The 26,614-nt window shown below is 46.6% G+C and overlaps 1 protein-coding gene across 1 annotated transcript; it reads left to right on the top strand.

The window, feature by feature from the left end:
• The first annotated feature begins 20,580 nt into the window (after positions 1-20,580).
• On the top strand, positions 20,581-26,032 carry LOC146583713 (uncharacterized). The gene is made up of 6 exons (XM_085281173.1): positions 20,581-21,211; positions 21,901-22,069; positions 23,014-23,508; positions 24,081-24,148; positions 24,966-25,009; positions 25,927-26,032. The coding sequence occupies exons 1-6, from the start codon at positions 21,011-21,013 to the stop codon at positions 26,030-26,032; spliced, it is 1,083 nt and encodes a 360-aa protein (XP_085137299.1). The 5' UTR covers positions 20,581-21,010.
• The last annotated feature ends 582 nt before the right edge of the window (positions 26,033-26,614 follow it).

Raw genomic sequence — 26,614 nt, 5'->3', positions numbered from 1 at the left:
AACCACCCACTCATACACACACTCTCTCTCTCACACACACACACTGCTATTTCCCCTCATCTCTCATCAACCTAAAATATTGGCCAAGAAACCAGATCATAGCTCTGTGATCTGGTTTCTTTTAGACATGAACCCTAACAATAAAATGTTTCTGATTTATTTCAACCTGTTGTATTTCTCACTGATCAGGTTACTGTGGCACTGTGGGTTTTTTCTTTCTCTTTGGCCACAAGTAGTGGCAGAAAACAGTAAGAGTTGTAATTTATGGGGGCAATCCATGTGCTGAATTTTAGAAAACTGATTATTATTTAAAGTGTACTTAAATATTTGCTTTTAATATCACTCTTTCTTTTAGTATTATTAAAAGCAATTTGAACCCATTGTTACAACCCCCTCTGCTAGGCGACAGGTGGGGAGAAACATACACAAGCCCTCTCACGAAATCAGAGAAAATAAGGGGTTTTATTGCAAACGTTAAACTGAAAACTGATGGGGCTGTTCAACAGACCACCGGGCAAACAATTAATACACAAAGAAAAGAACAGGCAAGAATAAAAGCTAAGGGTTAACTAAGGTGAGCCAGCAAACACAAGACTCTAATAAAACTAAGGTCAGCTGTATATCAGGGTTTACAAACACAGTTCAAATGCTAGGCAGACGAGGGAGACACTGCATGTTCACTTCAGAGCAGCAGTTCCCCGCAGTGTGAAGAATCTTCAGCCTTTTTATACTCACAGGTGTAGACAATCAGCCAGTCAGTTGGTCTTGGAGTGTCATGGGATCTCCAGGCAGGCAATCGTCCGCATGGTCTGGCACACTTTGATCTTCATAAAAGAAGGATGGCACAGGACTCCCAGCAGCCAGTCATCCACGAGTCCTAGCACACTTGGATTTGCATAAACAAAAGGGTGGTCTCACTTCCTCCAAGGCCCAGGGCCGTAACACCCCTCCCCTTAAAATAAAAGACTACGTTTTGTATACACAGATTTCAATATTCGTGACAGACAACAAAACAAGTCATACTCACAACCGGGAGAGACCATCAGCTCGTACATTTTCTGATCCTTTTATATGCCGAATCTCCAAGTTGTACTCTTGCAGCAGCAAGGCCCATCGCATGAGTCGTTGATTGTGGTTAAACATTCGGGCAAGAAATACAAGTGGATTATGATCAGTGTACACTACAACAGGTAATGTGCCAGACCCCAAGTACACATGGAAGTGCTGAAGAACTAGCAACAAGGCCAATGTCTCCTTTTCAATGACAGAGTAATTTACCTAATGCTTGTTAAACTTGCGGGAGAAGTAACAAATGGGATGGTCCAATCCCTGCAAGTCTTCTTGCAATAATACTGCCCCAGCCCCAACAGCACTGGCATCAACCTCTAACTTGAATGGACGCGTCAAGTCGTGTGCAGTTAACACAGGAGTGTGGCATAGGAGGGCTTTTGCACTTTCAAAGGCATTCACCAGGCACTAGGAAATCAACCTTAGGACTCAGTAGGTTGGTTAACGGCTGGACTACGGAGGAGATTCACCAACCTCTGGAACATTGCAGGTGCATTACACATCCCAAATGCCATGACAGTGTACTATAGTGATGTGTCGGTCGCAAACGAAACGGCTCTTAGAGACGGATCTTTGACATGAACGACGCGAGCCGTGGGTTTTTTATTTTTCTTTCTCTCACCCTCTCTCTCGCACTTTTTTCCGCTTCACTCCACATGTGAGCCTTGTGTGGAGGGACGGTAGTTACACTCGCAGTAGCACAGGAACAGAGCAGGAGGGAGAGCCAGAGAAAGAAAGCCAGGGACAACAGCGTCACATTAGAAAGGTATAGTAATCATCCACAACTATTTTCAGTTGCAGATGATAAAGGATTCAGAAAAGTCTTGATGCATTCTCAATCATCCAGGAAAGTAAATCTCCAAAAAGTTGATTCTGTTCATCTGGATGTAGCGTTTTGTGGGAGAGACGTTTCGTCACTCATCCAAGTGACTTCTTCAGTCTCAGCTGACTGCAGGTTTCCCCAATCTTATAAACAGTACATTTGTATAATGACTGAAACCAGCCCACTGAGGGAACAATGAGCTGGGAGGTCAGTGGTCTTTGACAGTGGTTGTTGATCAATGGCCATGAGAATTTGCATAATTAAGATTAAGGAACTGACCTCCCAGCTCATTGTTCCTTCAGTGGGCTGGTTTCAGTCATTATGCACCTTCACAGACATTATGCAAATGTACTGTTTATAAGAGTGATGTTTTGGGGCTGTCGCCGAGCAACACGGACTTTCAACTCCCGCCACAGATTTTCTAAAGAAACATAATTTACTAGACATGTGCCTGTAAACAGAAGAGAATTCAGATGATCTGATGGTTAGTAGTGTTTGCTTTAAAACACATGCATGGATGTAAAGAATGTAACTACTGCTACCACAAACAAAACCCGGGATATTGTGTGTTAAGAGAAGTTACACCAGCAATGTCTAAATTAAAGCATTATGGCTGACTGTAAAATAACAGAACACAGAATAACAATATACGCAAGTGACAAATGGCAAATGAATTCTGTCCTAGCCACTTTGTCACAGGCCTCAGCTAAAAACAGTGGCCCTGGTGAAATGTGGATGGTATTGGCCAGCACCACAGGCCCTGGTGTGGTGATGATGGAATCACAGGAAGCACTGTCCCTGGTGTAATGTGGATGGCCCCAGCCAACAACACTGGCCCTGGTGAAATGTGGATGGTATTGGTCAGCACCACACACCCTGGTGTAATGTGAATAGCCTTAGCCAACACCACTGGCCCTGGTGAATTGTGCATGATATTGGTCAGCACCACAGGCCCAGGTGTATTGTGGATGGCATCAGCAAGTAGCACAGGCCCTGGTGTGGTGATGATGGCCGCACAAGAAGAACTGTCACTGGTGTAATGTGGATGTCCTCATCCAACAGTACAGGCCCTGGTGTGGTGAAGATGGCCTCACAGGAAGCACTGTGCCTGGTGTAAAGTGTATGGCCTAACCCAACAACAGTGGCCCTGGTGAAATGTGGATGGTATTGGCCAGCACCACAGGCCCTGGTGTAATGTGGATGGCCTAATCCAGCACCACAGGCCCCTGTGTTTTGTGGATGTCATCAGGCAGAAACACAAGCCCTGGTGAAATGTGGATGGTTTCGGACAACACCACAGGCCGGCGTGTAATGTGGATGGCCCCTGACAGTAACACAGGCAGTGGTGTGGTGAAGATGGCCTCACAGGAAGCACTGTCCCTGGTGTAATGTGGATGGTAGAAGCCAACAACAGTGGCCCTGGTGAAATGTGGATGGTATTGGTCAGCACCACACACCCTGGTGTAATGTGGATGGCATCAACGAGCAACAGAGGCCCTGGTCGGGTGAAGATGGCCTCACAGGAAACACTGTCCGTGGTGTAATATTACTGGAGCACCTGGAACACAGGAACACCTATGCACGGCTCCTCTTTGTAGACTACAGCTCGGCTTTTAATACCATCCGGCCATATAAACTCCGTCCCAAACTCCACCAACTGGGACTTAACTCCTCTCTGTGCAACTGGATTGTGGACTTCCTCACTAATCGCAGACAGAGTGTCAGAGTGGGTAAGAACACCTCTTCCACCCTTGTGGTCAACACCGGTGCCCCTCAGGGGTGTGTCCTGAGCCCTCTGCTATACACTCTCTTCACCCATGACTGTATTTCCTCCTGCGCGTCCAATCCCATTGTTAAGTTTGCCGATGACACCACAGTGCTCGGACTTATATCCAACAACGATGAGACAAACTACAGGACAGAGGTGCAACAACTAGAGTCATGGTGCCACGACAATAACTTGGTCTTAAACACCAAAAAGACCAAGGAGATCATTGTAGATTTCCGGAGGAAGGGTCATAACAACCATCTGCCTCTCTTCATCGGCAGTGAGGCGGTGGAGAGGGTGAGCAGTTTTAAATTCTTGGGGGTAACTGTGACCGAGGACCTGTCCTGGGGCAACCATATCACCTCAGTTGCACGGAAAGCCCAACAGCGCCTCTACTACCTGAGGAGACTGCGGAGCGCACACATTCCCAGATCTCTGATGTTGAACTTCTACAACTGTGCCATCAGCAGCGTTCTGACGTATGGATTTCTAGTGTGGTTCCCCAGCTGCACCAAGGCCGATCAGCAAGCACTCCAGCGGGTGGTGAAAGAAGCTGGCAGAATTATTGGAATAAGTCTGCCAGAGATTAGTAATATCTTCCCCACTCGCTGTCTGAGACGGGTGCACAGTATTCTGCGGGACCAACATCACCCTGCTCGCCACCTTTTCCACCTGCTGCCCTCAGGGAGAAGGTACAGGTCTATACAGGCCAGAACATCCAGACTGGCCAACAGCCTGTATCCACAGGCTGTGAGGCTCCTGAACTCTCTGCCCCCCTCTCACGGACAATAACCATATCCAACTTCTTAACCCTTTAAGACCTACCATAGAACCAAGTCCGCCAGAGCTTATATTATATTTTTACATGCTGTGGAGCCATTTTTGGGAGCATTTCAAGTTGCTATACATCAATACAACCATTATAGCCCAGATTTTAATAATATGTATGCATTAAGTGCATAGTAATTACATAAATTGCAAAAAAGTGCAATAAACTACAAAAAACATTGAAAATCGTTTTTGATTTTTTAACATATATTTGTAGTTAGAGAAATTTAAGAGGCTTATCCCTCAAAACTGTAAATACAAAAAAGTTGCACAAAATACTTTCCCACCACAGGAAATTTATTTTGAGTGTCTTCATAGTTTTATTTTTGAAATACACCAATTTTTATACACTGAAGGAAAAACGAAAATAAATATTATACTGCAAATTTGCAAAAAAGCAGCATATGCATCAAAATAAACTATTTCCAGCAGTGCAATATGAGTCCTAAGCATCCCAGAAATGACACAGAAAGTCATAAAGTCAAAGATAACTTTTAAAAAGAGCAGTATAGGCCCTGAGGCCCTGATCGCAAAAAAGACTACATTTCCGCGAAAATGACGTCACTTCCGGTTTCGGCCAGGTAATGGCAGAAATGCAAAAGTTCGCGCTGACGTCTATTCCAACGTAGGAAGTGTTTTGAACAGCTGATCGGACCGGCAAAGCGTGTTTCTGGAATATTATGTTTTTGTTCCTGCAAGCGCTTTTTATGCAGTTTTTGCAAAGCTTTATGTGGAAGGAAACCGTGACCTAGGACAAGCTGATGGCACAATATGTAAGTACAACTCCTCCGGTTTCATATGCAAAAAAAATTTTTGCGCTAGCTTACGTGGTTGCAGTGCTACCGGGATTTAAAAATAGTTACGCATAACAGAGCGTTCCCGCTCCGATCGGCTCTAAAGGGTTAATAGCACTGAAATTACTTGTCAGGTTCTCATGTTTACTTGTCATGTTCTCATGTTGTTGCTAAGGATTGTCTTATTGCACTGGAGTCACACTGGGTTAAATTTTTACACTTGGGTTTTAAGGGGTATTTATTATTTTCTTCATTATTTTATTTACGGGTTGTACGGAAGCCCCAAATGCAATTTCATTGTTCTCTGACAATGACAATAAATAAATAAATACTAAATACTAATACTAATATGGATGGTAGAAGCCAACAACAGTTGCCCTGGTGAAATGTGGATGGTATTGGCCAGCACCAAAGGCCCTGGTGTAATGTGGATGGCCTCAGCCAACAGTACAGGCCCTGGTGTGGTGAATATGGCCTCACAGGGAGCACTGTCCCTGGTGCAATGTGGATGGCGTCTGCCAGCAACACAGGCAGTGGTGTGGTGAAGATGGCTTCACAGGGAGCACTGGCCCTGGTGTAATGTGGATGGCATCAGCCAGTAGCACAGGCCTTTGTATGTTGTGGATGGGATCAGCCACCGACACAGGCCCTGGTGAAATGTAGTTGGCCTCAGCCATGACAACAGGCCCTGGTGAAATGTAAATGTCCTCAGGCAGTAGCAGAGGCCCTGTTGTAATGTGGATGGCCTCATCTAACAACACTGTCCCTGGTGAAATATGGATGGTATTGGACAGCACCACACACCCTGGTGTAATGTGAATGGCCATAGCCAACACTACTTGATCTGGTGAAATGTGCATGAAATGGTTCAGCACCACAGGCCCAGGTGTAATGTGAATGTCCTCAACCAACACCACTGGCCCTGGTGTAATGTGAATGGCATCAGCCAAAAGCACAGGCCCTGGTAAAATGTGGATGGTATCAGCCAGCAGCACAGGCCCTGGTGTGGTGAATATGGCCTCGCAGGGAGCATTGGCCCTGTTGCAATGTGGATGACCTCAGCCAACAACACAGGCCCTGGTGAAATGTGGATCGAATCATCCACTAACACAAACCCTGGTGAAATGTGGTTGTTTTCGGCCAACAGCACAGGCCCTTGGGTAATTTGGATGGCTAGCAGCACAGGCCCTGGTCTGGTGAAGATGGCCTCACAGGAATCACTGGCCCTGGTGTATTTTCGATGGCATCAGAAAGCAGCACAGACCCTGGTCTAGTGAAGATGGCCTCACAGAAATCACTGGCCCTGGTGTATTGTGGATGGCATCAGCCATCAACACAGGCCCTAGTGAAATATAGGTGGCCTCAGCCAGCAGCACAGGCCCTACTGCAATGTGAATGGCCTCAGCCAGTAACACAGTCCCTGGTGAAATGTTAATGTCCTCATCCAACCCCATAGCCCCGGTGCAATGTGGATGGGCTCAGACAGCAGCACAGGACCTGGTGTAATGTGGATGGCATAATCTAACAACACTGGCCCTTGTGAAATATGGATGGTATTGGTAAAGCACCACACACCCTGGTGTAATGTGGATGGCCTTAGCTTACACCACTGGCCCTGGTGTAATGTGCATGATATCGGCCAGCATCACAGGCCCTAATGTGGATGGCATCAACGAGCATCAAAGGCCCTGGTGGGGTAAAGATGGTCTCACAGGAAGCAAAGGCCCTGGTGTAATGTGGATGGTAGAAGCCGGCATCACAGTCTCTGGTGTAATATTGATGGCCTAAGCCAACAACAGTGGCCCTGGTGAAATGTGGATGGTGGTGGCCAGCACCAGAGGCCCTGGTGTAATTTGAATGGCTTAGGCCACCAGCACAGGCCCTCGTGTGGTGAAGATGGCCTCACAGGAAGCACTGTCCCTGGTGTAATGTGGATGGCGTCAGCAAAAAACACTGGCCTTGGAAAAATGTCGATGGTATTTGCCAGCACCACAGGCCCTGCTGTAATGTAGATGGCATCAGCCAGTAGAACAGGCCCTTGAGTATTGTGAATGGCATCAGCCAGCAACAAAGGCCCTTGGGTAATATGGAAGGCAAGCAGCACAGGCCCTTGTGTGATGTGGATGGTATTGGCTAGCACCACAGGCCCTTGTGTAATGTGAATGTCCTCAGCCATGACCACAGGCCGTGATGAAATGTAGTTGGCCTCAGCCATGACCACAGGCCCTGGTGAAATGTAAATGTCCTGAGCCAGTAGCACAGGCCCTGTTATAATGTGGATGGCCTCATCTAACAACTCTGTCGCTGGTGAAATATGGATGGGATTGGTCAGCACCACACACCCTGGTGAAATGTGCATGATATCGGTCAGCACCACAGGCCCAGGTGTAATCTGGATGGCATCAACGAGCAGCAGAGGCCCTGGTGTGGTGAAGATGGCCTGACAGGAAGCACTGTCCCTTGTGTAATGTGTATGGCCTTTGCCAAAAAAAGTGGCCCTGGTGAAATGTGGATTATATTGGCCAGCACCACAGGCCCTGGTGTAATGTGAATATCCTCAGCACGTATTCAAGGCCCTTGTGTTTTGTGGAACGCATCAGCCAGCAACACATTCCCTGGTGAAATGTGGATGGCCTCATCCAGCACAACAGGCCCTGGTTTGGTGATGATTGCCACACAGGAAGAACTGTACCTGGTGTAATGTGATTGGCCTCATCCAACAGTACAGGCCCTGGTGTGGTGAAGATGGCCTCACAGGAAGCACAGGCCTTGGTGTAATGTGAATGGCCTCAGACAGCAGCCAGGCCCTGGTGAAATGTAGATGGCCTCAGCCGGCAACATGCGCTCTGGTGAAAGGTAGTCTGCCTCAGCCAGTAGCACAGGCCCTGTTGTGGTGAAGATGGCCTCACAGGAAGCACTGTCCCTGGTGTAATGTGTATTTCCTCAGCCAACAACACTGGCCCTCTTTAAATGTGGATGTTATTGGCCAACACCACAGGCATTGGCGTAATGTGTATGTCCTCAGCAAACACCACTGGCCCTGGTGTAATGGGGATGGCATCAGCCAGTAGCAAAGGCCCTTGTGTATTGTGGATCGCATCAGCCAGCAAGACAAGCCCTGGTGAAATGTGGATGGTTTGGGCCTGCACCACAGGCCATGGTTTAATGTGGATGGCATCAACGGGCCTGTGGTGCTGGCCAATACCATCCACATTACACCAGAGCCAGTGTTGTTGGATGAGGCCATTCACGTTACACAAGGGCCTGTGGTGCTAGCCAATACCATCCACATTACACATTACGCTGAGGCCATACACAGGGACAGTGCTTCCTGTAAGGCCATCATCAGCACACCAGGGCCTGTGGTGCTGGATGATGCCATCAACGTTACACCAGGGCCTGTGCTACTCGTTGATGCCATCCACATTACACCAATGCCTTTGGTGCTGGCCAATACAATCCACATTTCAACAGGGCCAGTGTTGTTGGCTCAGGCCATCCACATTACACCACTGCCAGTGCTTCCTGTGATACCATCATCACCAAACCAGGGCCTGTGGTGCTTGCCAATACCATCCACATTACAGCAGGGCCTGTGCTACTCGTTGATACCAACCACATTTCACCAGGGCTTGTTTTGCTGTCTGATGCGATCCACAATACACAAGAGCCTGTGCTTCTGGCTGAGGACATTCACATTACACCAGGGCCTGTGGTGCTGGCCAATACCATCCACATTTCACTAGGGCCACTGTTTTTGGCTTAGGCCATACACTTTACACCAGGGACACTGCTTCCTGTGAGGCGATCTTCACCACACCAGGGACTGTGCTACTCGATGATACCATCCACATTTCACCAGGGATTGTGTTGCCGGCTGATGCGTTCCAGAAAACACAAGGGCTTTTACTACTGGCTTCACCACAACAGGGCCTGTGCCACTGGCTGAGGCAGACTACCTTTCACCAGAGCGCATGTTACCAGCTGATGGCCAATACCATCCACATTACACCAGGGCCTTTGGTGGTGGCCAATACCATCCACATTTCACCAGGCCCTTTGGTGCTGTCCTAAACCATCCACATTTCACCAGGGCTTGTGTTGCTGGCTGATGACATCCACAACACAGAAGGGCCTGTGATACTGGCTGATGCCATTGACATTACACCAGGGCCAGTGGTGTTGGCTCCACATTACACAACGTCCTTTGGTGCTGGCCAATACCATCCACATTTCACCAGGGCCAGTGTTGTTGGCTCAGGCCATACACATTACACAAGGGACAGTGCTTCCTGTGAGGCCATCTTCACCACACAAGGGTCTGTGATTTTGGCTGAGGCGATCCACATTACATCACGGCCTGTGATCCCGTCTTCTACCATCCACATTACACCAGGGGCAGTGATTGCCGTGTGGCCATCTTCACCCCACCAGGGCCTCTGCTGCTCGTTAATGCCATCCACATTACACCTGGGCCTCTGGTGCTGACCGATATCATGCACATTTCACCAGGGCCAGTGGTGTTGGCTAAGGCCATTCACATTACACCAGGGTATGTGGTGCTGACAAATACCATCCATATTTCACCAGGGACAGAGTTGTTAGATGAGGCCATCCACATTCTAACAGGGCCTGTGCTACTGGCTGAGGACATTTACATTACACAAGGGCCTGTGGTCATGGCTGAGGACAACTACATTTCATCAGGGCCTGTGGTCATGGATGAGGACATGCACATTACACCAGGGCCTGTGGTGCTGGCCAATACGATCCACATTTCACCAGGGCCAGTGTTGTTGGATGAGGCCATTCACATTACACCAGGGCCTGTGGTGCTGGCCAATACCATCCACATTACACCAGGGCCAGTGATGTTGGCTGAGGACATTCAAATTACACCAGGGCCTGTGGTGCTGGCCAATACCATCCACATTTCACCAGGGCCAGTGTTGTTGGATGAGGCCATCCAAATTACACCAGGGACAGTGCTTCCTGTGAGGCCATTATCACCACACCAGGGCCTGTGGTGCTGGCTGATACCATCCGCATTACACAGGGGTCAGTGCTGCTATCCTTCCACATTACCCAAGGGCCTGTATTGCAGCACGAAACCATCCACATTTCACAAGTGCCAGTGGTGTTGCTGGCTGATGCCATCTACATTAAACCAGGGCCTGTGGTGCTGGCCAATAACACCGACATTTCACCAGGGCCAGTGTTGTTTTCCTGAAACATCCACATTACATCAGGGCAATTGGTCCTTGCCGATGTCATCCACATTTCACCAGGGCCAGTGGTGTTGGCTAAGGTCATCCACATTACACATAGGTCTGTGGTGCTTGCCATTACAATCCACATTTCACCTTGGCCAGTGTTGGTAGATGAGGACATACACATTACACCAGGGACAGTGCTTCCTGTGAGGCCATCTTCACCACAACAGGGCCTGTGCTACTGGCTGAGGCAGACTACCTTTCACCAGAGCGCATGTTGCCAGCTGAGGCCATCTACATTTCACCAGGGCCTGGCTGCTGTCTGAGGCCGTCCACATTACACCATGGCCTGTGCTTCCTCTGAGGACATCTTCACCACACCAGGGCCTGTACTGTTGGATGAGGCCATCCACATTACACCAGGTACATTTCTTCCTGTGTGGCAATCATCACCAAACCAGGGGCTGTGGTGCTGGATTAGGCCATCCACATTTCACCAGGGATTGTGTTGCTGGCTGATGCGTTCCACAAACCACAAGGGCCTTTACTACTGGCTGAGGATATTCACATTCCACCAGGGCCTGTGGTGGTGGCCAATACAATCCACATTTCACCAGGGCCACTGTTGTTGGCTGAGGCCATCCACATTTCAAGAAGCACAAGGGACAGTGCTTCCTGTGAGGCCATCTTCACCACACCAGGGCCTCTGCTGCTCGTTGATGCGATCCACATTACACCTGGGCCTGTGGTGCTGACCGATATCATGCACATTTCACCAGGGTGTGTGGTGCTGACCAATACCATCCATATTTCACAAGCGACAGAGTTGTTAGATGAGTCCATCCACATTACACCAGGGCCTGTGCTACTGGCTGAGGACATTCACATTACACCAGGGCCTGTGGTGCTGGCCAATACCATCCACATTACACCAGAGCCAGTGTTGTTGGATGAGGCCATTCACGTTACACAAGGGCCTGTGGTGCTAGCCAATACCATCCACATTACACATTACGCTGAGGCCATACACTTTACATTAGGGACAGTGCTTCCTGTAAGGCCATCATCAGCACACCAGGGCCTGTGGTGCTGGATGATGCCATCAACATTACACCAGGGCCTGTGCTACTCGTTGATGCCATCCACATTACACTAGGGCCTTTGGTGCTGGCCAATACCATCCACATTTCAACAGGGCCAGTGTTGTTGGCTGAGGCCATCCACATTACACCACTGCCAGTGCTTCCTGTAATGCCATCATCACCAAACCAGGGCCTGTGGTGCTTGCTAAGGCCATCCACATTACACCAGGGCCAGTGCTACTCGTTGATACCAACCACATTTCACCAGGGCTTGTTTTGCTGGCTGAGGCGATCCACAGTACACAAGGGCCTGTGCCACTGGCTGGGGACATTCACATTACAACATGGCCTGTTGTGCTGGCCAATACCATCCACACTTCACCAGGGCCACTGTTGTTGGCTGAGGCCCTTCACTTTACATCACGGACAGTGCTTCCTGTGAGGCCATCTTCACCACACCAGGACCTTTACTTTTGGCTGAGGCCATCCACATTACACCAGGGCCTTTGGTGCTGGCCAATACCATCCACATTTCACCAGAACCTTTGGTGCTGTCCTAAACCATCCACATTTCACCAGGGCTTGTGTTGCTGGCTGATGACACCCACAACACAGAAGGGCCTGTGATACTGGCTGATGCCATCCACATTACACCAGGGCCAGTGGTGTTGGCTGAGGCCATCCACATTTCACCAGGGATTGTGTTGCTGTCTTGGCGAGTGAGGTGAGCCGTGTGGAGGAAATGAAGGAGGATCCAAATGCAGGCAGTCGTGAAGGTGTAAAGGTGGTTTATTGAACATGAAAGTAAATACAAACGGCAAATGGAGCTAGAACTAAACTATACAGGGATCAACTAAACATTTCACCAGGGATTGTGTTGCCGGCTGATGCGTTCCACAAAACACAAGGGCCTTTACTACTGGCTGAGGATATTCACATTCCACCAGGGCCTGTGGTGCAGGCCAATACCATCCACATTTCACCAGGGCCATTGTTGTTGGCTGAGGCCATACACATTACACAAGGGACAGTGCTTCCTGTGAGGCCATCTTCACCACACCAGGGCCTCTGCTGCTCGTTGATGCCATCCACATTACACCTGGGCCTGTGGTGCTGACCGATATCATGCACATTTCACCAGGGTGTGTGGTGCTGACATATACAATCCATATTTCACCAGCGAAAGAGTTGTTAGATGAGGCCATCCAGATTACACCAGGGCCTGTGCTACTGGCTGAGGACATTCACATTACACCAGGGCCTGTGGTTCTGGCCAATACCATCCACAGTACACCAGAGCCAGTGTTGTTGGATTAGGCCATTCACGTTACACAAGGGCCTGTGGTGCTAGCCAATACCATCCACATTACACATTACGCTGAGGCCATACACTTTACATCAGGTACAGTGCTTCCTGTAAGGCCATCATCAGCACACCAGGGCCTGTGGTGCTGGATGATGCCATCCACAGTACACAAGGGCCTGTTCTACTGGCTGGGGACATTCACATTACAACATGGCCTGTTGTGCTGGCCAATACCATCCACACTTCCCCAGGGCCACTGTTGTTGGCTGAGGCCCTACACTTTACATCACGGACAGTGCTTCCTGTGAGGCCATCTTCACCACACCAGGACCTTTACTTTTGGCTGAGGCCATCCACATTACACCAGGGCCTTTGGTGCTGGCCAATACCATCCACATTTCACCAGGCCCTTTGGTGCTGTCCTAAACCATCCACATTTCACCAGGGCTTGTGTTGCTGGCTGATGACATCCACAACACAGAAGGGCCTGTGATACTGGCTGATGCCATCCACATTACACCAGGGCCAGTGGTGTTGGCTGAGGCCATCCACATTACACAACGTCCTTTGGTGCTGGCCAATACCATCTACATTACACCAGGGCCAGTGTTGTTGGATGAGGCCATCCGCATTACACCAGCGACAGTGCTTCCTGTCAGGCCATCATCACCACACCAGGGCATGTGGTGCTGGATGATGCCATCAACATTACACGAGGGCCCGTGCTACTCGTTGATGCCATCCACATTTCACCAGGGCCAGTGTTGTTGGCTCAGGCCATCCACCTTACACCAATGCCAGTGCTTCCTGTGATGCCATCATTACCAAACCAGGGCCTGTGGTGCTGGCTGAGGCCATCCACATTACACCAGGGCCTGTGCTACTCGTTGATACCAACGACATTTCACCAGGGCTTGTGTTGCTGGCTGAGCGATCCACAATACAGAAGGGCCTGTGCTTCAGGCTGAGGACATTCACATTACACCAGGGCCTGTGGTGCTGGCCAATATGGTCTGGTGTCCTGGTGCAGCCACAACAACCTGGTGCTGAATGCCCAGAAGACAGTGGAGATTATTGTGGACTTCAGGAAGCACACAGCCCCACTCCCCCCCATCATCCTGACTGACACCCCCATCACCTCTGTGGACTCATTCCGCTTCCTGGGTACCACCATCACCCAGGACCTGAAGTGGGAGCCCACCATCACCTCCGTCATCAAGAAAGCCCAGCAGAGGATGTACTTCCTGAGGCAGCTGAAGAAATTCAACCTGCCAACACGGACGATGACGCAGTTCTACACTGCAATCATCGAGTCCATCCTCACCTCCTCCATCACTGTGTGGTACGCTGGAGCCACTATCAGGGACAAACAGAGACTGCAGCGTGTTGTGCGCTCTGCTGAGAAGGTGATTGGCTGCAGACTCCCATCTCTGCAGGACCTGTACACCTCCAGGACATTGCGGCGTGCAGCTCGGATCTCAGCTGACCCTTCTCACCATGGACACAGTCTGTTTGACCTGCTCCCCTCAGGCAGGAGGCTCCGGTCCATTCGCACCAGAACCTCTCGCCATAAGAACAGTTTCTTCCCCTCTGCTGTTGGACACATGAACAATAACCATATGACTGTTCCCGCCACTAACACATGACCCTACGCTGTGTCACTGCATCATTCCATGTTTGGCACTGATCACCACCTGCACTCATGTATATATCTTTCTACGTAGCACTCTTAATTCTTATTCTCATGTATATATCTCATGTATATCTCATGCATATATCTTTCTACGTAGCACTTTTAATTCTTATTCTTACTTTTATTTTTTTCATGTCTATTTAAGCGCAACTTATGACACTATGTTTGCACTGAAGCACCGCAGCAATTTCCTGATGTTGTAAACCTGCTCAACATTTGGCAATAAACCCCTTTCTGATTCTGATTCTGATTCTGATATAGTCCACATTTCACCAAGGCCACTGAGGCCATACACATTACACAAGGGACAGTGCTTCCTGTCCCTGTAATGTGTATGGCTGTGTATGGCTGAGGCCATACACATTACACAAGGGACAGTGCTTCCTGTGAGGCCATCTTCACCACACAAGGGCCTGTGCTTTTGGCTGAGGCAGACTACATTTCACCAGGGCCTGGCTGCTGTCCTAGGCCATTCACATTACACCAAGGCCTGTGCTTCCTGTGAGGCCATCTTCACCACACCAGGGCCTGTACTGTTGGATGAGGCCATCCACATTACACCAGGTACAGTTCTTCCTGTGTGGCAATCATCACCAAACCAGGGCCTGTGGTGCTGGATGAGGCCATCCACATTTCAACAGGGATTGTGTTGTTGGCTGATGCGTTCCACAAAACACAAGGGCCTTTACTACTGGCTGAGGATATTCACATTACACCAGGGCCTGTGGTGCTTGCCAATATAATCCACATTTCACCAGGGCCACTGTTTTTGGCAAAGGCCATACACATTACACAAGGGACAGTGCTTCCTGTGAGGCCATCTTCACCACACCAGGGCCTCTGCTGCTCGTTGATGCCATCCAGATTACACCTGGGCCTGTGGTGCTGACCGATATCATGCACATTTCACCGGGGTGTGTGGTGCTGACCAATCCCATCCATATTTCACCAGCGACAGAGTTGTTAGATGAGGCCATCAAGTTACACCAGGGCCTGTGCTACTGGCTGAGGACATTTACATTTCACCAGGGCCTGTGGTCATGGCTGAGGCCAACTACATTTCATCAGGGCCTGTGGTCATGGCTGAGGACATTCACATTACACCAGGGCCTTTGGTGCTAGCCAATACCATCCACATTACACTAGGGCCAATGTTGTTGGCTGAGGCCATCCGCATTACACAGTGCTTCCTGTGAGGCCATCATCACCACACCAGGGCCTGTGGTGCTGGCTGATACCATCTACATTACACAAGGGCCTGTGCTGCTAGCCGTCCATATTAACCAAGGGCCTGTGTTGCTGGCTGATGCCATTCACAATACTCAAGGGCCTGTTCTACTGGCTGATGCCATCTACATTACAGCAGGGCCTGTTCTACTGGCTGATTCCATCTACATTACAGCAGGGCCTGTGGTGCTGGCCAATACCATCGACATTTTACCAAGGGCCTTTGCTTCCTGTGAGGCCATCTTTACCCCACCAGGGCCTTTGATGCTCGTTGATGCCATCCACATTAGGGCCTATGATGCTGGCCGATATCATGCACATTACACCAGGGACAGTGGTGTAAGCTAAGGCCATCCACATTACACCACGGTGTGTGCTGCTAACCATACCATCCATATTTCACAAGGGCCAGTGTTGTTAGATTATGCCATCCACATTACACCAGGTCCTGTGCTGCTGGCTGAGCCCATCCACATTGCACCGGGGCCATGGGGTTGGATGAGGACATTAACATTACACCAGGGACTGTGTTGCTGGCTGAGGCCATTCACATTGCAGTAGGGCCTGTGCTGCTGGCTGAGGCCGCCTATATTTCACGAGGGCCTGTGTTGACGACTGATGCCATCCACAATACACCAGGGCCAGTAATTTCTGTGAGGCCATCTTCACTAGACCAGGGTCTGTGCTGTTTGCTGATGCCATCGAAAATACACCAGGGCCAGTGATTCCTGTGAGGCCATCTTCACCAGACCAGGGCCTGTGCTGCTAGCCATCCAAATTACCCAAGGGCCTGTGTTGCTGGCCGAAAAAAACCACATTTCACCAGGGTCTGTGGTGTTGCTGGATGAGGCCATCCACAGTACACAAGGGCCTGTGCCACTGGCTGGGGACATTCACATTACAACATGGCCTGTTGTGCTGGCCAATACCATCCACACTTACCAGCGCCAGTGTTGTTGGATGAGGCCATCCGCATTACACCAGGGACAGTGCTTCCTGTCAGGCCATCATCACCACACCAGGGCATGTGGTGCTGGATGATGCCATCAACATTACACGAGGGCCCGTGCTACTCGTTGATGCCATCCAGATTTCACCAGGGCCAGTGTTGTTGGCTCAGGCCATCCACATTAGACCAATGCCAGTGCTTCCTGTGATGCCATCATTACCAAACCAGGGCCTGTGGTGCTGGCTGAGGCCATCCACATTACACCAGGGCCTGTGCTACTCGTTGATACCAACGACATTTCACCAGGGCTTGTGTTGCTGGCTGAGCGATCCACAATACAGAAGGGCCTGTGCTTCAGGCTGAGGACATTCACATTACACCAGGGCCTGTGGTGCTGGCCAATATAATCCACATTTCACCAAGGCCACTGAGGCCATACACATTACACAAGGGACAGTGCTTCCTGTCCCTGTAATGTGTATGGCTGTGTATGGCTGAGGCCATACACATTACACAAGGGACAGTGCTTCCTGTGAGGCCATCTTCACCACACAAGGGCCTGTGCTTTTGGCTGAGGCAGACTACATTTCACCAGGGCCTGGCTGCTGTCTGAAGCCATCCACATTACACCATGGCCTGTGCTTCCTGTGAGGCCATCTTCACCACACCAGGGCCTGTACTGTTGGATGAGGCCATCCTCATTACACCAGGTACAGTTCTTCCTGTGTGGCAATCATCACCAAACCAGGGCCTGTGGTGCTGGATGAGGCCATCCACATTTCACTAGGGATTGTGTTGCTGTCTTGGCGAGTGAGGTGAGCCGTGTGGAGGAAATGAAGGAGGATCCAAATGCAGGCAGTCGTGAAGGTGTAAATGTGGTTTATTGAACATGAAAGTAAATACAAACGGCAAATGGAGCTAGAACTAAACTATACAGGGATCAACTAAACATTTCACCAGGGATTGTGTTGCCGGCTGATGCGTTCCACAAAACACAAGGGCCTTTACTACTGGCTGAGGATATTCACATTACACCAGGGCCTGTGGTGCAGGCCAATACCATCCACATTTCACCAGGGCCATTGTTGTTGGCTGAGGCCATACACATTACACAAGGGACAGTGCTTCCTGTAAGGCCATCATCACCACACCAGGGCCTCTGGTGCTCGATGATGCCATCAACATTACACCAGGGCCTGTGCTACTCGTTGATGCCATCCACATTACACCAGGGCCTTTGGTGCTGTCCAATACCATCCATATTTCACCAGGGCCACTGTTGTTGGCTTAGGCCATACACTTTACACCAGGGACACTGCTTCCTGTGAGGCGATCTTCACCACACCAGGGACTGTACTGTTGGATGAGGCCATCCACATTACACCAGGGCCTGTGCTACTCGATGATACCATCCACATTTCACCAGGGCCAGTGTTGCCGGCTGATGCGTTCCAGAAAACACAAGGGCCTTTACTACTGGCTTCACCACAACAGGGCATCTACCACTGGCTGAGGCAGACTACCTTTCACCAGAGCGCATGTTGCCGGCTGAGGCCATCTACATTTCACCAGGGCCTGGCTGCTGTCCTAGGCCATTCACATTACACCAAGGCCTGTGCTTCCTGTGAGGCCATCTTCACCACACCAGGGCCTGTACTGTTGGATGAGGCCATCCACATTACACCAGGTACAGTTCTTCCTGTGTGGCAATCATCACCAAACCAGGGCCTGTGGTGCTGGATGAGGCCATCCACATTTCACCAGGGAATGTGTTGCTGGCTGATGCGTTCCACAAAACACAAGGGCCTTTACTACTGGCTGAGGATATTCACATTACACCAGGGCCTGTGGTGCTTGCCAATATAATCCACATTTCACCAGGGCCACTGTTTTTGGCAAAGGCCATACACATTACACAAGGGACAGTGCTTCCTGTGAGGCCATCTTCACCACACCAGGGCCTCTGCTGCTCGTTGATGCCATCCAGATTACACCTGGGCCTGTGGTGCTGACCGATATCATGCACATTTCACCAGGGTGTGTGGTGCTGACCAATCCCATCCATATTTCTCCAGCGACAGAGTTGTTAGATGAGGCCATCCACATTACAACAGGGCCTGTGCTACTGGCTGAGGACATTTACATTTCACCAGGGCCTGTGGTCATGGCTGAGGCCAACTACATTTCATCAGGGCCTGTGGTCATGGCTGAGGACATTCACATTACACCAGGGCCTTTGGTGCTAGCCAATACCATCCACATTACACTAGGGCCAATGTTGTTGGCTGAGGCCATCCAAATTACACAGTGCTTCCTGTGAGGCCATCATCACCACACCAGGGCCTGTGGTGCTGGCTGATACCATCCACATTACACAAGGGCCTGTGCTGCTAGCCGTCCATATTAACCAAGGGCCTGTGTTGCTGCTTGATGCCATTCACAATACTCAAGGGCCTGTTCTACTGGCTGATGCCATCTACATTACAGCAGGGCCTGTTCTACTGGCTGATGCCATCTACATTACAGCAGGGCCTGTGGTGCTGGGCAATACCATCGACATTTTACCAAGGGCCTTTGCTTCCTGTGAGGCCATCTTTACCCCACCAGGGCCTTTGATGCTCGTTGATGCCATCCACATTAGGGCCTGTGATGCTGGCCGATATCATGCACATTACACCAGGGACAGTGGTGTAAGCTAAGGCCATCCACATTACACCACGGTGTGTGTTGCTAACCATACCATCCATATTTCACAAGGGCCAGTGTTGTTAGATTATGCCATCCACATTACACCAGGTCCTGTGCTGCTGGCTGAGGCCATCCACATTGCACCGGGGCCATGGGGTTGGATGAGGACATTAACATTACACCAGGGACTGTGTTACTGCAGATAAAAACTAATTACAGGCTGTTATTTGTGTATCGGTTCTTGCATTGACGGAGTGAGCGATGTATGCTGGGTAATGGCACAGCTAGCGATTGGGTGAATTTATTGCACCGGTTTTATAAACTGTTCTACAATCCTTTTGATATTTGGAAATCTGTCGATCATTCTGCTACAGCTGTAAGATATCTTCTCCAACTCCTCTGAATACATGCAGTCATTTTACCGTCTGCTTTGGCTAATCACGCTCTTACGTATTAAATTAAATTAAATGCCTAATAAAAAAGCTGTTCTTTTTTATTAGGCAAAAACATTTTCGGCAAAAAAACATTATGCAAAAACATTTTCGGCAAAAAAACATTATGCAAAAACATTTTCGGTGCTGTTAAGGAATTCACAGCGACTCACTTGTTTATTTTTGAGAAAGTTTATTTTTTTATCATATCAGATAAGCGGCAGTGACGTCAACGTACTCGATCGTACCACAGGTAAGTGCGAATCTGAATCTGTAGATTTTTTAAAATTATTTTTCTTATTTAAAACCAAAAAGAAAACCCCGAAACAGTGAGCTCACAAAGCTGCTTTTAGCAGTTCCATGGGTTAAGATTAGCAAGCGAATGACTTAACATTTAATAGCATATATGTTACCCCACCACATGTGCTGTAAGTTAGCTAAATTCATTTCTGTTAGCCAATCAAGTTAAGCTTATCATATATCATCATCCAGGGTACAGTGATAGAGAAGTGTGTGCTGACGTTTGCTGTTGTTGCCACTTTGTAAAGTTTGAGGGTTCTAATAAGGGTCAGTGTTGCCAGATTGGGTTGATGCTGAAATTGAAGATAGACGTTATCTATCAATCTAGCTCTCTCTTTATGGCTCTCTCTCTCATTCTGGCTCTCTCTCTCTCTCTCTCTCTCTCTCTCTCTCTCGATTTTAAACTTAATAACAGCATTACATAATCATTAAATAGCAGACCGATCATCTATGCTGCAAATGAAATACAAATGGACACTAAACAGGGTTTATCTAAATCGTTACAATAGGGTTTAATGTATATATTTATTTATAAGGTGCTTCTGAATTCTGAATACTTTTTTTTTTCTAAACAGGTTCTTCATCAATCAGCCTATTATTGATTGATTCCTTCCTACATCTGCTTTTTGAAAAACTCCTAAAGGCACTTTTAAGAGCCACGTCAGTCTGTTTGTATCTGTTCTTACTGCTGTCCTTATTGGTCTGTCTCTCTGTTTCTATCCGCATTTCTGTCTCTTTAACTCTTCAGCTTTTTTCTTGTTGTCAGTGTGCTGGTTAACCTATAATTTGCCTTTTGTCTGTCTGCTGCCTTTTCTGTCTGTAATTATTCTTTGTTTCAACATGACACGCCCCAAATTCAGGCCCTGTACATTTTGCCAGACTCCCAATCAGGCAAGCAGAAGAACCTGCTATGTCTGCTTCGGAAGTCTGTCCAGCAAAAAGAAGCTAAAAGAAAAAGTAGAATCATTGGATAGGCAGTGGGCAGAAGTTGTCTTGAAAAACAGAAATGTTTGCCAGATAATTGATTCTGCCCATATTGCAGTAAGTAAAAATTTTTTTGTTTCATATATTATCATTAAGTTGTTATAAGATGTTGCTGGCACATTAACACAGCTCATCATATGTGCTTTTGAGAACATGCAACAATATTTTATCTACATTTTGCTAAAGACAAACAATTACTTTAACTGTAATACATCAGTGGTGGCTGTATGTATTCATATCAGTATGAATGTGTAAATGGCCTGTATTTGTATAGCGCTTTACTTAGTCCCTAAGGAACCCAAAGCACTTTACACTACATTCAGTCATCCACTCATTCACACACTGGTGATGGCAGCTACATTGTAGCCACAGCCACCCTGGGGCGCACTGACAGAGGCGAGGCTGCCAGACACTGGCGCCACCGGGCCCTCTGACCACCACCAGTAGGCAACGGGTGAAGTGTCTTGCCCAAGGACACAACGACCGAGACTGTCCAAGCCGGGGCTCGAACCGGCAACCTTCCGATTACAAAACGAACTGCCAACTCTTGAGCCACGATCGCTGTGTGTGAATGCTTAAATGGAAACTTCTAAGAAGCTGGTGTGAATATGGGTTAATATTGCATGTTGTATAAAGCACTTTTAGTGCTCCACGAGAAAACGCTATATAAGAGTCATTTCGTTTACCATTTAACAACAGGCTGTGTTTGACTAATTTGTGCCAACTATTTTTTTTATTAATTTCAGGTGCAGAAACTTGAGTCTATAGGCTACAAGCCCATTTTATTCATTGGTAAAAAAGACAAGAATTCACATAAGTGGGTAGCAGATGTTATTACCCATTTGGACCCCACTTCTACTACAAGAAATTTCCTGGAGAAGATGCAGAGGGCTTATGAATTTATACTGTCTAAGGGTAAGAGTGAAGTCTGTTGCATACTTTCAGTCCAGTTAATTAATGCTAATTTATATAGCAACTTTTCACAACAAGTCGTCTCAACTTGCTTTCACAATCAGAATACTTCATTAATCTTTAAGCAAATTGTGTAAGTATATTTTAAGGTCATTAAATAACCATTGAAGGATATGTTATCAAAGGCTTCGTTCACACTGCAGGTCTTAATGCTCAATTCAGAATTTTTGTCTGCTCGTTCACACTACAAATAAAATGTGACAGCAAACGCGCTCTAGTGTGAACGCCCAAAGCGGCCGCATGCGCAAAAGAAGACGTCACACACATTGCGCTCTGTTTAGACCCAGACCAAACAGTATTTTTTGACTGATGGCCCTTATTATAAAGACTTGTTTGAGACTTTATGTTTCCCAATTTTGCTTTAAGTTATTTTGTTATTTACATATGGCCTAATAATGATCCTTATTGCTGTTTTAGAGAGGAGCGGTGCTTCAAAGGGTAGTTTCAGACTTCTGTCAGAATCTGCAAATAAAATGTTCACGTTTCTCCAACGTTGTCTTCCCAACAGTTTAGCTGGATGGCCAGGAAGCGTTCATGATGTCTTCTGTGGTGCTTCTCTGGCGCTGATAATTGGCGTCTGTCTTGTGTCAGTGACGTGGAAGATCGATTTAATGTGACAGGACCGTTCAAACAGCAGTCGCTTTCTAAAATATCAGCTATGTATCGGATTCAGTAACACATACGAACGTGACCCAAATTGGATTTGAAAATATCGGATTTGTGCCGTTCAGACTGTCAGACCATGATCGGATATGGGTCGCAGAGGGTCAAAAAAATCGGATTTGCTGCGCTTTCGCCTGCAGTGTGAACATAGCCAAAGTGTAGTTCCTGCTAAATATAAGGCCTTTTTTGAAAAATATTTTTATGTAAGTAAATATGTTTTATAGGAACCTCCACACCAGTGCACCCCAATACCCCCACAGAACAGCAGCTTGTGCAGTCCAAGAATGCCACCAAGGAGCATTGTGCCGACAAACAGACCCACATCAAAGAACACACAGAGATCCCCAGTGAAGAACAGGCAGAGACCCTGATCAACAAGCAAGCAGAGAGCCTCGCCAAGGAGCAGCCTGAGATGACCACCCAGGAACATCAATCTTCTAGGCTCCTCGAGGAGCACCCAAAGAGCCTGTCAGACGAGCAGACAGAGACTGTTTTTGTTCTCAATCTTGTTCCTTTATCTCCTTCTTCTGTTCCATGCTCCCAGTCTTTCCAAAAAAAGAAGAGAGACAGAAGCACCTCACAAACAACCTCTCCCACCTCTCCACCACCTTTTAAACCCGCAGACCAGCCATCTCTGCAGTCTCTTCATCCACCTGCTAGCCACGCGATCTCCCAGTCCTTAAGTGAGGGTGGCCAACATGAAAATAAGAAGAGAAAGAGTAAGTATTGCTTTGCATGTTATGTCTTGAGATTTTTAAGTTTCTTACCCAAAAATGATACATATGTTGTCCTAGAGAACTAACAAACCATTGCAAAGTATTATTCACTAGTTATTTAGCTGCATTTTGGTGTACACTATAAAAAGACTATAATTAAATATGGTCAATCCCTTACTTTAGTTAAGAGGACTTTGTAATTCAACTTGATTGGATTGAGAAAACTAAAACGCACTTTGAGAGAACATTTTAGTTTCTCTCAACAAATAGTGTATGCATTTATATAAACAAGGTCTGGTGGCACTCAATTGCAAAATGAAGGGTGAATTTTTTTGTTAATTTGTTGGTCCTAAGTGAAACTAAGTTTTTACACAGAATTGATTCACAATTTATGGTATGTACTTTAAAAAAAAAACTCAACTGAGGTGGGTTCACTTTTTGACCCCAGAGGACAAATGGAGTATGGCAATCAGGAGGATATTACAGATTTTCACTTGTTGAGTGAAAACTCATATTTGATTTCTTGTGTATACAGAGTCTTATGTTTTTTTTAAATGTAATTTTTCATTTCTTAGGCTGTCGAAGATGTAGTAGGCAGAAGGTGTTCCAGTTTGAAGAAGTCACTGAGAGCAGGATAAATGAGGTAATACTTAAAATGTTTTAATTTGCTTTTCAGTAGACTTTTTACAGTAAGCCTATCTCAAGTTGTTTTCATCCATGCACTACAGCCATGAACTGTGCTACATGGGTAAATTCAAATGTACTTTTGAGATTAGTGAAGGGAAATGATTAATGGAATTACATTAAAAGATTGTATTGTATTTCATGTGTTTGTTCTTAAACAATTCTGCAAAATTAATCACAGACATTGAATACTGCTACATCTTGCTACAAAAACCTACATGGCTAACATAGAAATGACTGTATATGAGGAAGGATCATATTTTTTTCTGTGTAAGCCTATATCCTCAGTTGTTCTTGTTGAATCAGGATCATAGAAAGCACAATTTATAGATCCTGATATATGCTGACCAGCCCTGTCTCACTATAAATAGTAGATAATCATGTGTAGTTTGAAGTGTTTAAATGGACACAATTCAAACAATTCATAATGGGATGATATTGATTATGTCAGTGTATGATGTATCAAGTACGTCAAACTTTCCGAAGAAAAGAACATAGCCAGAGTCAAAAACAGATAGACGCAGTTAACTAAACCTGTGATCAAAATAATTTTTTGTGAATGCCACAATTGGATACATGCTTTTCAAAATCCTATTATTATTTTTTTTATAAACAGAAATGCCTTACATACACATACCTACACATCTATCAAAGTGTGTTTACATGGGTCTGTGTGTGTCTCAGGTGTGCACACTGGATTACACACAAGCTTTATGAAGACACCTATCCATTAACCATGTTATTTAACGATTGCCTCTCTGATTCCTTCTGTCTAGGGGAACACAGAAGTAAAAGTGCGTTGGTTGCCTTGCTCTGTTTGGTAAGAAGCTCTTGATATTTCATTCTCTGAGAATGTTCTGTTTCCATCTATTACCTTTTTGGAGCACAAATGAAAATGGAAAACCAGGTGTTTTGTCATGTCTTACTTCTCGCTTTTTTTCTTATCCTATCTCAATTATTTAATCAATTAAGGATTATTGCAAAGTTTTTTGCCATCTTTGTCGAATCATAAAATAACAAATTTAATAAGAAATATATTTGAAACTGTTCAGAAAACACACGTAGTGTCTCACTGAGATGCAAAAGTACTGGGAATAATTCCAGCTGGACTGTGCTGGGGCCATAAGAGCACTCACATTAATTGTAAGAAATATATAAAAGCTATCAGGATTTTGACAAAGTGGAGAGAATTTGTCCATGTCTTACACAGATTTATGTGTGCCAAAGGATAAATCGCCTAAGCAGTGGAGGGAGTATTCAGATTCTGAACTTTCCAAAGAAGTACTAATATCACACTGTGAAAGCTTTCAGTTGTTTTGCATACTGTATTTCTAGCATTACAATTGTGTGACAGCAATGAATCTCTACAAATTAAAGAGTAAACAACAGCCTTTATAATAATCCAAAAGAAACTAATTATCACATTTGAACAATTTTTATTTTCACTTCACAGAAAGGATATTATGAACTGTTCAACTGAAAAACAATAACTAAGTCTTTCATATGTGTCGAGTGTAACTGTACAGTAGTGTTTTGTTTGTAATCCATCTAAATTACAAATAGTGTAGCAGAAGTTGAAAATATCCATAAAAATGACAATTTGCATTTTGGTACAGTACTTAAGGAAATGTCTTTATCATGTTCCACCTCTGGTGTTAAACATAAAAAGCACGAAGTAATCCCCAACACGATATTAATGTTTTTGGTGTTGTTTCTTTCAATAATTATATTTTCCAGCGGGAAAATCTGGGATGACACGTGGGAGCCAGCCAGTGAATTTCAACACCACTTTGCCATGCCAGATGTGCCACCTCCTTCAGCCACTGAGGAAGTCTTTTTATGATGTTGTGATGTTTGTTTTTCCATGTTACAAACAAGTAAGATATAATGTCTGAAAACTGAAGTTGTGTACTGTCTACAAGGAACACTTTTAGAAATATGTGGAACCAAAGGTCCATACATCCAGATGTCACATTGATCTTCTCTGTTCACAGACTGGATATGTTCATTTTCAGCAGTTTGATTGTTTAGAAATGTTAGACAAATATTTATACTTGTTAAAATGCATTGTGTTACGTAAAAAAAGACTTTATATTATGTTGTTAACTACAATAGTAGTTCTGTGTTCTTAACTTGAATGTTTTTGTACAGCATTTATATTTGCTACATTCTTTAAAAAGTGAGTGTAGGCTGTTATAATTGTTACAGTGAATATGACCCACAGCTAGCAACTCAATCCATAAAACCCATCAGTCTGTTTCCCTTTGTTTCTCATATGAAGTTGTTATTGTAAACAGGTGTTCTGTTTAGTTTAAAGTATGAAGGCTGGTGAAATTGTACTGAGTACTGTCAATGAAAAGTAAAATAAAAAATCAAAGCTCTATTGAGATATGAGAACTTGTAGTACTGTTTGATGTTGAGACTG

The sequence above is a fragment of the Mchenga conophoros genome, linkage group LG1, assembly GCF_057382185.1.
Source record: "Mchenga conophoros isolate Kocher_MC1m ecotype Shallow Benthic linkage group LG1, M_conophoros_male_GT1.1, whole genome shotgun sequence".
Lineage (NCBI taxonomy): Eukaryota > Metazoa > Chordata > Actinopteri > Cichliformes > Cichlidae > Mchenga > Mchenga conophoros.
Note: the sequence above shows the minus strand (reverse complement) of the source record. Positions and strands in the feature narration are given on the sequence as shown.